The 14,438-nt window shown below is 41.0% G+C and overlaps 1 protein-coding gene across 1 annotated transcript in view; it reads right to left on the reverse strand.

The window, feature by feature from the left end:
• LOC308678424 (mitogen-activated protein kinase kinase kinase 3-like) overlaps window positions 1-14,438 on the reverse strand; it is a 123,436-nt gene that overhangs the window by 47,725 nt on the left and 61,273 nt on the right. The window contains exons 3-4 of the mRNA XM_081345614.1: window positions 9,868-9,971; window positions 193-236 (exon numbers count right to left, since the gene is read on the reverse strand). Coding sequence (XP_081201740.1) covers window positions 193-236; window positions 9,868-9,971 — 148 coding nt within the window. The remainder of the gene's footprint in view (window positions 1-192; window positions 237-9,867; window positions 9,972-14,438) is intronic.

The following is a 14,438-nucleotide window of genomic DNA, read 5'->3' on the forward strand; positions in this document are numbered from 1 at the left end:
AATTTTTGTAGGGATACCTGAAGGGGGACCACGAAACAAGGGAAATAACCTTGGGTTTTATTTACTTAGGAGATGATTTTTAAAGTTCAGCAAAAGGAAGCAAAATATCTAAACCTGACAGACCCAGGTCCAGGGATCTATAGGGGGGGATGGGCAGCCAAGAAATTTAATGAAAAAATAAAACAGCTGTACCTTTTTTCTCCATCATGCTCAAACTTGATCCTGGCATTCCGCAACTACGGAAGGAAAGGAGACAGAAAACCATTAAATACAGATAGAGGGATGGATAAATAGATGATAGAGGGATGGATAGATAGTTAAAATAGTTGACAGAGATAGGCAGTTATGGATTGATGGATGATAGAGTGAGAATTGAAATAGATAGATAGATAGATAGATAGATAGATAGATAGATAGATAGATAGATAGGCAGGCAGGCAGATGGATTGATGGATGATAGAGTGAGAAATGAAATAGATAGATAGATAGATAGATAGATAGATAGATAGATAGATAGATAGATAGATAGATAGATAGATAGAAAGATAGATAGATAGGCAGGCAGTTATGGATTGATGGATGATAGAGTGAGAAATGAAATAGATAGATAGATAGATAGATAGATAGATAGATAGATAGATAGATAGATAGATAGATAGATAGGCAGTTATGGATTGATGGATGATAGAGTGAGATGAAATAGATAGATAGATGATAGATAGATAGGCAGGCAGGCAGGCAGGCAGGCAGATGGATTGATGGATGATAGTGAGAAATGAAATAGATAGATAGATAGATAGATAGATAGATAGATAGATAGATAGGCAGGCAGATGGATTGATGGATAGAGTGAGAAATGAAATAGATAGATAGATGATAAATAGATAGATAGGCAGGCAGGCAGTTATGGATTGATGGATGATAGAGTGAAAAATGAAACAGATAGAGATAGATAGATAGACAGACAGACAGACAGACAGACAGACAGATAGATAGATAGATAGATAGATAGATAGATAGATAGGCAGTCAGTCAGTCAGTCAGTTATGGATTGATGGATGATTTAGTGAGAAATGAAAGATAGATAGATAGATAGATAGATAGATAGATAGATAGATAGATAGATAGATAGATAGATAGATAGATAGATAGATAGATAGATAGATAGATATAGACAGACAGAAGAGAGATGATAGATAATAGAGATATGGATAGATGATAGAATGAGAGATAATAGTTGATAAAAAAGGAGATAGATGAGATGATAGATGGATGCAGGAATGGGTAGATAGATATGGATGGATAGATAAGACAGACAGGTGATAGGTGATGCACAACAGCTAGGTAGCTAGATGATAGGTAAATGATAGAGTAAGAGATAACAGATAGCTGATAAAGAGATAGAGAGAGATAGGTAGATAACAGAGATAATGGTTGAAAGAGAGAGAGAGAGAGAGAGAGAGAGAGACAAACAGACAGACAGTTAGTTCTTCTGCTCTTCTCATGTTACCAGGTCTTAACTATTTAGTCTCAGCCTCAGTTCATCCATTGCCCCCTTTCCTTGCTTGGTATCTGTAATATCTTGCAGCCCACCCTCCCAAATGGGAACAAGGATTAGGACAAAGTAACACGTAGGGCATGTTTAAAATAGACGAAAGTCTATTGCTTGAAAGAAAGAAAAAAATCTAGTGATAAGTTGCTTGTCTTCCAAAAATGTTTGGGCAGGACCATCCTATAATTTTTTAATTCTGCAGGACCCAGTAAACACCCCCTTTCCCATTGGCAGCCTTTTAAAAAGTACTTCTGGGGCTGAATCAGCTGGTTGAGTGCTCCGGTAACATAATGGAACATACTAGGGTTTGATTTAGCATGCTTTGTGAATTTGCTTTCTCTCTTAAAGAAAGAAAGCTCTGCAAACTAATATAACAATGCAATCTTCGTTCTTTTCTTCTGGGTCTAATGGAAAAAGACTTGGAAAATAATTTGAAACTCTTGATTTTATATTTGACCACAGCAGCAAGACTACTCTACTCACGAAATGGAAGGACGTTTCGATTCCAACCATGGATGAATGGCTACAAAAGTTGATAAGAGTTAGCAGAGATGGCTAAATTGATAAAAAAAACTGTTTTGATAAAACAAAAGAATATAAGAACTTTTGTTTCTACTTGGAAGCCACTTTGTGCACGAGGTGGAAAAAAATTATACTTTGATTTTGGGTTTTACTGATTAGATTGATTTGTTGATATAGAAATGGCTAGTTCATACTACAATAGAAACATAAAAAGTTGAAATTTGGTTTTAATGTCTTATATTTTACTGCAAAAGAGGGAAGTCAACACCTTTTTTTTCTTTTCACCCCTTTTCCCCACACTTCACTTCTTCCCTCCCACTTACCTTTGTTCCCTGCTATTTGCTTTTGTATTTTCGCATTTTATATTACGTTAATAAAATAAATAGACATTTTGCTGTTCCCCAAGCAGGGATTTTTGGAAAAATGTGTCCATTTCTTGCAAACCAAGAGCATAAAAGTGCTCAGAAAAATCCACAGCTGGTTGGAGAATTAGGTGGGGCCGCTACTCTTAAAGGTTTGTGTTTCATTTTGTTTTTTGTTATGCAGAATTAAATTATAACTTTATCTCTCTTTCTTTTCTCCCTCCGGTTTCTTTTGGGATGGAAAAAGCGCATCCTACATTTGGGAGTGTACATAGTTTGCAAAGATCAGCTACACACTGCTGGTATATCTAAACAGGAGAATTTCTACAGGAGCGAATGGATGACGACGCCTTTTCCTGAAAACTCTTCTTATCTTTTACTTGAGGTTTATCCAGAACATGATTAGCAGTTTCCATGCTTCCATTCCATGCGCCTGAAAATATGTTGTGGCAGTGAGGAAGTTTCAGTCCAACGGCTATTTATGTGGAAGCATGTGTCTGTGCATGTTTATTAAAAAAGATCACATCCTAATGTGGCAAAATGGACTGCATCAATAAGTGGCTGAAGTTGATTGATTTCAGAAGAACAGAATAACAAGAGTAGGAAGGGACCTTGGAGGTCATCTAGTCCAGCCCCCTGCTCAAGCAGGAGACCCTATACCATTTCAGACAAATGTTTGTCCAATCTCTTCTTAAAATCCTCCAGTTGGAGCACTCACAACTTCTGGATGCAAGCTGTTTCACTGATTAATTGTTCTGACTAACAGGAAATTCCTCCTTAGTTCTAGTTGGTTCTCGCTTTAATTATCTCCCATCGATTGCTTCTTATCTACTTTCAGGTGCTTTGGAGAAGAGGATGACCCCCCCTCCTCTCTGATAGCCCCTCAAATATTGTAAGACTGCCATCATGTCACCCCTAGTCCTTCTCTTCACTAGACTAACCATGCCCAGTTCTTGCAACTATCCTTTATGTGTTTTAGCCTTCAGTTCCCTAACCATCTCTGTTGCTCTTTTCTGAACCATTTCTAGAGTCTCAACATCTTTTTTATAGTGTGGTGACCAAAACTGGATGCAGTATTCCAAGTGTGGCCTTACTAAGACTTTACACAGCAGTCCTAGTACCTCATGTGATTTATGATTCTATACCTCTGTTAATGTAACAAAAATTCCAAATTCAGGTGATTCCCATCAACAATTGGAAATCAGCTGAATTTGGTGGGTCACTAAACTGGGTCATCACTGTGGATTCACTTCACCGCTAGATCCCTTGGAGTTCCTAAGCTGAAACAGGAGTGTCTCTTAAACCCCGATGAAACAGAGGATCCTAATCTATTTCCCACCAGCTATCACTGCTTGTATGGATGTTGGGTTATCCTCTGTGGCTGAGCTGAAGAATTCTCCAGTTGGCAAAAACAGCATTGACAGCATGGCTGAATATAGTTAGTTCTCAACTTACGACCACAATTGAGCCCAGCGTTTTCACTGCTAAGCAGGACAGTTGTTAAATGAGCCTTATCCCATTTTATGATCTTCCTTGCCACTGTTGTTAAGTGAATCACTGCAATTGTTAGTAATATGGTTGTTAAGTGAATCTGGCTTCCCTATTGACTTTGCTTGTCAGAAGGTCACAAAAGGGAGTCACGTGATCCCGGGATATGACCACCATCACAAATATTAACCAGTTGTCAAGTCTTTGAGTTTTGATTAGATGACTATACAGAAACTGCAACAGTCGTAAGTGTGAAAAACGGCCCCTTTTTTCAGCGCTTTTGTAAGTTCGAACTGTCACTAAATGAACTCTTTACCTTTAGTGAGAAAACCAAAGAGATTTTGTCAGATTTGCAAGGTAGTCCAAACAGGAAATATTTGTGGAGTGTGTTTACGACTGATGCAGCACCCCTCTGATGGAACATACTGTGGCCCAGATTTCCAGAAGGGAGGGGCTGCATTCCAGAGGGGCAAGAGGCAACTCAATTCAGATAGTTTCTGTGAGTGAAAGAGGGTGAAGACGGCTCCACCTTAATAATTCCCAGAGTTTATACGGATAGTAGCATGCTTTAGTGTGACAAGATTCTCATAAAATAGATAGGTAATAGATAGATAGATAATTGAGAGAGATAACAGATAGCTGATAAAGAGACAGACAGACAGATAGGTGGGTGGGTGGATGGACCGATGGATGGGCGGACAGACAGACAGGTAGACAGAGAGAGACAGAGACAGAGAGATAATAGGTAGGTAGATAGATAGATGATAGAGACAGATAATAGCTAGGTAAGTAGGTAGATAGATAGCAAGACAGAGACAAACAAACAGGTAGGTAAGTAGATAGATAGATAGATAGATAGATAGATAGATAGATAGATAGATAGATAGATAGATAGATAGATAGATGGATGGATGGATGGATGGATGGATGGATGGATGGATGGATGGATGGATGGATGGATGGATAGATGGATAGATAGATAGATAGATAGATAGATAGATAGATAGACAGACAGACAGACAGACAGAGACAGACAGACAGACAGATAGGTAGATTGATAATAGAGAGACAGATAATAGGTAGGTAAGTAGGTAGATAGAGAGACAGACAGACAAATAAGAAGGTAAGTAGATAGACAGGTAGATAGATGATAGAGATAGACCAGACAAACAATTAGACAGACATAAGTGAGAAACAATAAAGAAATTGGTTTGAAAGAAGCACAACATGTTTTTCTTTGTTTTGGGATCGTGTGATCCCCATCTGCAACTTTCCCAGGGGGCTTCTGACAAGCAAAATCAACGTGGGAAGCCAGAGTCACTTTAACGACCAAATCATTCATTTAACAACTGCGGGGATTTGCTTAATAACCACAGTAAAAAAAAAAGTTGGTTGTGACTCCCTTAACAGCTGCCCTACCTAGCAGCGTAAATTCTGATCCCAATTGTGGTTGTAAGCCGAGGACTATCTATATCTTGAAATGCAAGACCACAAACCTTTTCCCTTGCTAGTCACCTGTGATACGTTTTCATCTGTGGTCTTCCCTATGTTAATCCACCCCTAAGAAATTTCCTGAAAATACACTCTAAATGAGAGGTGGGGAACTGTGACCCCCTTTATGACTTGTGGACTTCAGTTCCCAGAATTCCTGAGTCATAAAAAGTCCATAGTTCCCCACCCTTGGTCTAAATAAAGAGATGCCATTCAGATCTGCCCTGCTTGTATCTCCACTCAGTTGGACAGTCCTTAAGACCCAATGCCATTTTGTTGTTGTTGTTGTTGAGCAGAACAGCTCCGTTTTGGAACAATTTGTTGCTGGAAATGGACAAAAGCAACCCCAGAAGAGAGGAAACGTAATAGCTGCATCCTCTTTCTTCACTGTGAAACAATAACAGTGACCTCCTTTCGTTAAGGGCCAAGGGAAACACACCAGGCAACAGCAGTTGGCTGGCGAGTAGAGAAATATGAGAGAAGCTTCAGGGAAAACATTGCTGGGTAAAACTTAGGAAAACAAGCATGGGCAAAAGAGGCCCAATGAGAAGGGGAAACGAAAACCACAATCAGGCTGTGACCATTTTGCATCCTGGTCCTTCCTGAACCAGCCTTGAACAGATCCCTTCATCATCTTCATCAGCAGAGTACAGCTTTCAAAATTTTGCTGCACTCTGGTGTGATCTAGAGAAGTTGAGAGATAAAATCACCCTCGTTGGAGGTGATATGGTTTTTCTCCTTACTATTTCCTTGATAACGCTGAAATTCTGGTCTATTTGTTTCTTCTTTTTTTAAAAAAATCTTTTTATTGTTCTTTTGAATGGTGTGCAAATGTTGCTTATCTCTTTGTGCCTGGTGATGGCAGTTTTGTCTGAGTGCCAGTCTTCTAGGCATTCTCTGGTGTTTTGGGGACTTGGCTTGATCTATGATGCTGACCGTTTCCCTGTTGAAACTGATTAATTATACCTATGTGTCATGAATTTCACCATGTGTTCCAACAGCTAATTGGTGTTGGAACACATTGTGTTCTTCGGCCTGCTATTTTTCTTTAATTTCATAACTTTATTGATTTTCAAAAATAAAAGATTAAGATAAACAAGAGAAAACGTTTGAAGGAAAAGGGAGATCAAGAAAGAGAGAAGAATAGAATAGAGTAGAGTAGAATAGAATAGAATAGAACAGAACAGAACAGAAATAATAATAGAATAGAATAGAAATATAGAATAGAATAGAATAGAATAGAATAGAATAGAATAGAATAGAATAGAATAGAATAGAATAGAATAGAATAGAATAGAATAGAATAGAATAGAATGGAATGGAATGGAATGGAATGGAATGGAATGGAATGGGATGGGATGGGATGGGATGGGATGGGATGGGATGGGATGGGATGGGATGGGATAGAACAGAACAGAACAGAACAGAACAGAATAAAAGCTGGAAGGGACTTTGGAGGTCTTCTAGTCCAGCCCTCTGCTCAAGCAGGAAAACCTATACCATCTCAGATAAGTGACTGTCTAGCACCTCTTCTTAAAAACCTCCAGTGATGGAGCGCTCACGATTTCTGGAGGCAAGCTGTTCCACTGGTTGATTGTCCTCACTGTCAGGAAGTTTCTCCTTAATTCCAGGTTGCTTCTCTCCTTGATGAGTTTCCATCCATTGTTTCTCGTCCTTCTCTCTGGTGTTTTGGTGAACAATCTGTCCCCCTCTTCTTTGTGGCAGCCCCTCAAATACTGGAAGACTGCTATCATGTCGCCCCTGTTTCTTCTTTTCTTTAGACTAGCCACACCCAACTCCCGCAACCGTTCTTTGTATGTTTTAGTCTCCAAGCCTTGGATCATCTTAGTTGCTCTTCTCTGAATTTTTTCCAAACTCTCATAATCATAAATCGAGAACTACCTATATTTTATCTATATTTATTTGATCAGCCTCCCAACTCCAAGATACAGGTCATCCTTGACTTACAGCCACAATTGAGCCCAAAATTTCTGTCGCTAAGTGAGACATTTGTTTACTGAATTTTGCCCCATTTTACAACCATCCTTGCCACGTTCGTTAAGTGAATCAAATTAGTAACACGGTTGTGGCTTCCCCATTGACTTTGCTTGTCAGAAAGTCTCAAAAGGGGATCACGTGATCCCTGGACACTGCGACCATCATATATATGAATCAGTTCTTAAGTGTCTGAATTTTGATCACGTAACCATGGGGAGGCTGCAAAAGGTCATCAGTGTGACCATATTTTCAGGGCTGTCAGAATGTCGAAAAGTCACTAAACGAAATGTTGTTACGTCAAGGACTATCAGTAATTCAAAAGAATGTGCGGTCTTTGTAAGGAATGTTTCATTTCTGGAATCACCCCAACTTTTCTCAAGTTATCCCAAGATGATGCTTGCCAAGTTCTGCCTGCTCTCCACCCTCCTTGGTGCATCAGTTTCCATAAAAAAAATTAATTCCACCTGTCAATCAAAGCATTATTGGCTCATTGGCCACTACAACAGCTGTTTGTGGCCTCACGAATTTGCTAAACATCTTGAATCGTTTTTCAGCATGGGCTGCTATAGGGCTGAATTTAACTCAGAGAGCTGTTACACCCTGGAGCTCAGCGACGTGTTTGTTTTCGTCAACAAGCATATGTTGTTATAGTGATGGGAAGAGAAGGACGGGAGGTTTTTTTTGGCATAGAATCTGTGTTATTCAATCTAAAATCTATAATTCAGTTTTTTTTAAGCATTTTGGTCTCTGCTGACAACAGAAAGATTAGCAGCAGAATTTTATAAACCCAGAGGCACTCAGAGATGAGAATAAAAAGCAAACTGGATTTAATCCCCCAATCAAATCAATTTTCCAGACTGGATTATTGGCTTGGATCAAATTAAATCAGTGGTCTCAAAATCAATGCGATGATCCACTGTCTTTTTGCACATCAGCCAGCCTTCTTTTCGATGAATCGGTCTGATGCCAAAATTGAGCATATGCTCCTCTAGTTGGTTGCCTTGGCTTAATAAACTTTATTACATTTCAAAGAAAGATAAAAGACAAAATGACAGAAAAGGAAAAATGGGGGTAGAGGTGGGGGGGGGGAGAGAGGATCCAAAAATTAAAAAGTGAAAAACTGCTTTTTTTTCTTGTCACTCTCCAAATTAGAGGATCACCATTTCTTACAACAGGGTTAGTCAACCTTGAACATTTTAAGATAGGTGGACTTCAACTCCCAGAATTCTGGAAGTTGAAGTCCACCTATCTTAAAGTGGCCAAACTTCATCAAAATTGATCAAAGAAGAAAGGGTCCACTTATTTTCCAGAGCACCAGAACGCAAAACAAGAAACAATGGATGGAAACTAATCAAGGAGAGAAGCAACCTGGAATTAAGGAGAAACTTCCTGACAGTGAGGACAATTAACCAGTGGAACAGCTTGCCACCAGAAGGTGCGAGTGCTCCATCACTGGATGGTTTAAGACAGGGGTCAGCAACCTGAAACAGTGAAAGAGCCACTCGGAACTGGTTCCCTCACAAAAGGAAAAACTGGGAGCCGCAAAAAATGCGTGCGCATGCATGTACATGCGCACATGCGCAGAACAGGGTTTGACTGAAGAGTGGAGCCAAGGCGAGATATGCACCTACCCTGCATATTTGAATTGATTGGTTGAACTTTTTAGTCCCACTTTTTTTGGGGGGGACTGCACATGGTAGAGGACTGGGAGCCGCAGGAGATGGCTGAAAGAGCCGCATGCGGCTCCGGAGCCACAGGTTGCAGACCTGTGGTTTAAGAAGAGACTGGACAACCATTTGCCTGAAATAGTATTGGATTTCCTGTTTGAGCAGAGGGCTGGACTAGAAGATCTCCAAGATCTCCTCCAGCTCTATTCTGATTCAAAACTGAAGTCTACCCATCTTAAATTAAACAAGGTTGACCAAAACTGAAGTCCATCCCTCTTAAAATGGACAAGGTTGATCAAAACTGAAATCCATCCCTCTTAAAGTGAACAAGGTTGATGAAAGTTGAGGTCCATCCCTCTTAAAGTAGACAAGATTGATCAAAACTGAAGCCCATCCCTCTTAAAGTGGACAAGGTTGATCAAAATTGAGGTCCATCCCTCTCAAAGTGGACAAGGTTGATCAAAAATGATCTACAACAAACGGTCCTGTCTATTTCACATTCCACCCAGAGTGACTTTGGATAGTGAGATAGGCAACATATAAATTCAATTAATAAATAAAATAAATATTCTGCTCTTTTGGCTGTAAACCCCAGAACAGCCACACGCTATGAACTTCCAACACGCTGTTTCTCATCCTTGACAGCAAGGCAGGCTGGAGAATTCTGGGAAGGGATGTCCAACCATCTTAAAAGCTGCCAAGGTTGAAAAAACACCGCTTTAATCCCTTTTGTGTTGTGTAGGAACAGTGAGAACTGCAGAACAGAATCTGAAGGTCCATTTCTAACCTGTTTGTTCGAATGATTTTTATTCCTGTTGCTGTCTAAAAATCCACCGCATTTGCCAAGGGCGGCCAGATCCTTCATAATAGAATTAAGAACTTCTTCTTCGTCTGCAAACAGAACAAACAAAAAATTAGGTTAGACCTATGAAACTTTGTGGCGTCTTCTCAAGGTCCATATAATATACTGCAAAGATATATAAGTAGTCCTCGACTTACAGCCATTTATTTAGTGGCCATTCAGGGGGGGAAAAGGGACTTGTGACCGTTTTTCGCACTTATGACTGCTGCAGCATCCTCTTGGTCTCGTGATCCCCTTTTGCAACCTTCAGACAAGCAAAGTCAAGGGGGAAGACAGACTCACTTTACAACTGTGCTACTTACTTAGTAACTGTAGCGATTCTCTTAAGAACTGTGGCAAGAAAGATCTTAAAATAGGGCAAAACTCTCAGCAACAGTCTTGCTTAGCAACGGAAATTTTAGACCCAAATGTGGTCGTTAAGTTGAGCTTTGTTTTGGATTGTGCCTTGCGAACTCTAGATTTTTCTTGCCTCGTGAACCCTCTATTCCTTGACTTATGACCACAACTGAGCCCCAAATTTTTGTTGTTAAGTGAGATATTTGTTAAGAGAGTTTTGCCCAATTTTACGATCTTTCTTAAAAGTTGTTAAGTGAATCACTCCGGCTGTTAAGTTAGTCACACGGTTGTTGTTAAGTAAATCTGGCTTCCCCATTGACTTTGCTTGTTAGACGGTCGCAAAAGGGGATTACGTGACCCCGGGACTCTGCAACCGTCATAAGATGAATCAGTTGACAAGCATCTGAATTCGAATCACGTGATCATGGGGATGCTGGAAAGATTGTAAATGTTCTTTCTTCAGTGCTGTTCTAACTTTGTACAGTCACTAAATGGATTGTTATAAGTTGAGGATTACCTGTATTGTGGATTTAATTTAGACCGGTAGATTTATTGTGTTTGGGAAACTTTTCAAGTGCCTTGCGGACTCTTTGGCCATTGCTCGGTGGACTAGCATTGGCCTGCTTTTGGCTGGACTTCACTTGGAACAGTTCTGGGTTTTGGGTGAAAGGAACTGCTGGGGAATATAATTGATATTAATATTAATGTACCCACTAAATCACCATTACATGTGACTGGGATAGCACACTAATCAATGCCTGATTCATTTAATAACCGTGATGATTTGCTTAACAAGTAGGGCAAAATGGTCATAAAACTGGACAAAACCTATCAACTTCCTTGCTTAGCAACAGAAATCCTGATCCAAATTGTGGCCATAAGTCGAGGACTTTGAATATTCCTATCCAATCACAAAAATGTCCTTGTGCACTCAAAGCAAGAACACATAAGATCACGGGGAGCTAATGTTCCCCCCTAATTTTATTCATTATGTATTAATAAAAATTAAGAACAAAAAAATGTAAGAATAAAAAATGAAAAAAGATACATCGCAAAGTTTAACCAAAAAGGGAATTTGGGGGTAGGCAGAAGTACACTTGTAGGCTTAGTAAGAGACCCTTTCCCCCTTTTATGTTAATGTAGATATGTTATAAAAGGGACGTGGTGGCTCAGTGGGTTAGGACGCTGAGCTTGTCGATCAGAAGGTCGGCAGTTTGGCAGGTTGAATCCCGAGTGCCGCGTAACAGAGTGAGTGCCTGTTACTCATCCCAGCTTCTGCCAACCTAGCAGTTTGAAAGCACGTAAAAATGCAAGTAGAAAAATAGGGACCACTATGGTGGGAAGGTAACAGCGTTCCCTGCGCCTTTGGTGTCTAGTCATGCCAGCCACATGACCACAGAGACGTCCTCGGACAAACGCTGGCTCTTCGGCTTTGAAACAGAGATGAGCACCGGTCCCTAGAGTCGGAAACGACTAGCACGCATGTGCGGGGGAACCTTTACCTTTACCTTAGATATGTTATATTGTATTACTTCAATGCACATTTGAACACAATACAGTAAAGTTTATAAACTATGATTAAGAATGATTAACATTACTTTAAAAGCTTGGACCATTGAAAATGTAAAAAGTAAAAAATTCTATCAGTAGGAATTGCCATTTAGGAATCTTTAGTTCCCAGAATTCCCCAGCCAGAATACCTGGACCTCAACTCCCAGAATTCCATAGCCAGCATATCCGGGACTTCAATTCCCAGAATTCCCTAGCCATTTAAGAGAGAATAGGAAAATTGAGGGCTTCAGATACATTGATGAATGCAAAGGCAAGCCATATCTTAGTGTAGGGTTAGGCAACCTTGGCTCTTTTATGACTGGTGGACTTCAACTCCCAGAATTCCTGAGCCCACATGGCTCAGCTTGGAAACCTCTCCCTTTCCCCTCAGCATGGCTGTCTCAGGAATTCTGGGAGTTGAAGTCCACCAGTCATAAAGCAGCCTAGGCCTAGGCCAGAAGTAGGCAACCTTGGCTCTTTTATGACTTGTGGACCTCAACTCCCAGAATTCCTGAGCCCGCATGGCTCAGCTTGGAAACCTCTCCCTTTCCCCTCAGCATGGCTGGCTCAGGAATTCTGGGAGTTGAAGTCCACCAGTCATAAAGTGGCCTAGGCCTAAGCCCAGGGTAGGCAGCCTTGGCTCTTTTATGACTCGTGGACTTCAACTCCTAGAATTCCTGAGCCCACATGCCTCAGTTTGGAAACCTCTCCCTTTCTCCTCAGCATGGCTGGCTCAGGAATTCTGGGAATTGAAGTCCACGAATAATAAAAGAACCAAGGTTGCCTACCCCTGTCTTAGTGCATCAATTGAAGCACAATAGGTTTTCTTAACTCATTTTTAAAAGCAATTTTAAAATATGTGGTCTTCAGCTACCAGAATACTGGAAGCAATTTGGCTGGGAATTTGGGGAGTTGAAGTCCACAAAGGTTGGCTGTGGAATTAAGCACTTTAAAATTGCTTAAGTGGAGAAATAATGCTCTTTTCCATAGAACTGATGGACGGCCTGGCCAAAGCCTCACCTGTTGGCTTTGTGGCTAAGCCAGGACTAGATCTTTCTCTCTCCCCGTTTCTACTTTGGGGCTTTTAACCTCTACATCCTGTTCTGCACTGCAGCACTGCTAAAATTTAGACAGCGGCTATCATGTTTATATGCCCTGCAACACACACTATGCCACCACCATGTGTACAAAAAAACAGCCCAACACTCACAGTGAAATCCTGATATTTTAAAAGTGGCTGCAAACTTCCAGAACTGGGTGCCTGGTACAGGTAACTCCTCGGGTTATGACCACAAGTGAGCCCAAAATTTATGTTGTTAAGTGAGACATTTGTTAAGCGAGTTTTGCCCCGTTTTACAACCTTTCTTGCCACAATTGTTAAGGGAATCATTGCAGTTGTTAAGTTAGTCACATGTGACTAATTCCTAAGTGAATCTGGCCTTGCTTGCCAGAGGGTCACAAAAGGGGATCACATGAGTCTGGGACACTGCCACCGTCATAAATGTGAGTCAGCAGTCAAGCATCTGAATTTTGACCATATGACCATAGGGATGTTGCAATGGTCGTTAAGTGTGAAAAGTGCTCAAAAGTCACTTCTTTCAGTGGTGTTGTAAGTTTGAATGGTCACTAAACGAACTGTGAGTGTTGGGCCCTCCTGCTTATCTGTTCATATGTACACAGTGAAAAAATCCTGATATTTTAAAAGTGGCTGCAAACTTTTACTTGGTGACAGTTCTGCATGCCTAAAACTTTGCTTAGGTATAAATGTTTACGCTCTCTCAATACTTTTATATAGAACAGAATATAGAAATAAGAACAGAATAGAAGCTGGAAGGGTCCTTGGAGATCTTCTAGTCCAGCCCCCCACTCAAGCAGGAGATCTTATACCAGGGGTGTCAAACTCAATTTCATCATTGAGGGCAGCATCAGCATTGCGGTTGCCCTCAGGGGGCTGGGTGGGTATGGCCAGGGTGGGCGTGGCCTACTGGGTGGGCGTGGCCGGAGTGCATATGGCCTACTGGGTGGGCATGGCCAGCTCTACATCGTTGGCATCAAGGGTGCCTATGGGGGGCCTGGGCAGGAGTGGGACAGATCTGGGGGTCTCTGGCAGAAGGAGCGTCTCAGGGCCAGGGCCAAGGCAGTGGGGGCCGTTCCCTCACTGTTTCCAGGATGGCTTCGTGGGCCACATGAAACCACTTTGCGGGCCGGATCCGGCCCCCGGGCCTTGTGTTTGACATGTCTGCCCTATACCATTGAAGACAAGTAGCTGTCCAATCTCTTCTTAAAAATCTCCAGTGATGAAATACCCACGACTTTTGAAAGCAAGCCGTTCCATTGGTTAATTGTCCTCACTGTTAGGAAGTTTCTTCTTAATTTTGGGCTGCTTCTCTCCTTGATTGGTTTCCATCCATTGTTTCTGGTGCTTTGCAAAATAAGTTGATCCCCTTTTCTTTGTGGCAGCCCCTCAAATGCTACAATACTGCTATCGTGTCACCCCTAAACCTTCTTTCCTCTAGACTAGTTAACCCCAAGTCCTGCAACCATTCTTCCTACGTTTTAGTCTCCAGGCCTTTAATCATCTTAGTTGCTCTTCATTGCACTTTTTCCAA

This window comes from Vipera berus (genome assembly GCF_964194415.1).
Source record: "Vipera berus genome assembly, chromosome: Z".
NCBI lineage: Eukaryota > Metazoa > Chordata > Lepidosauria > Squamata > Viperidae > Vipera > Vipera berus.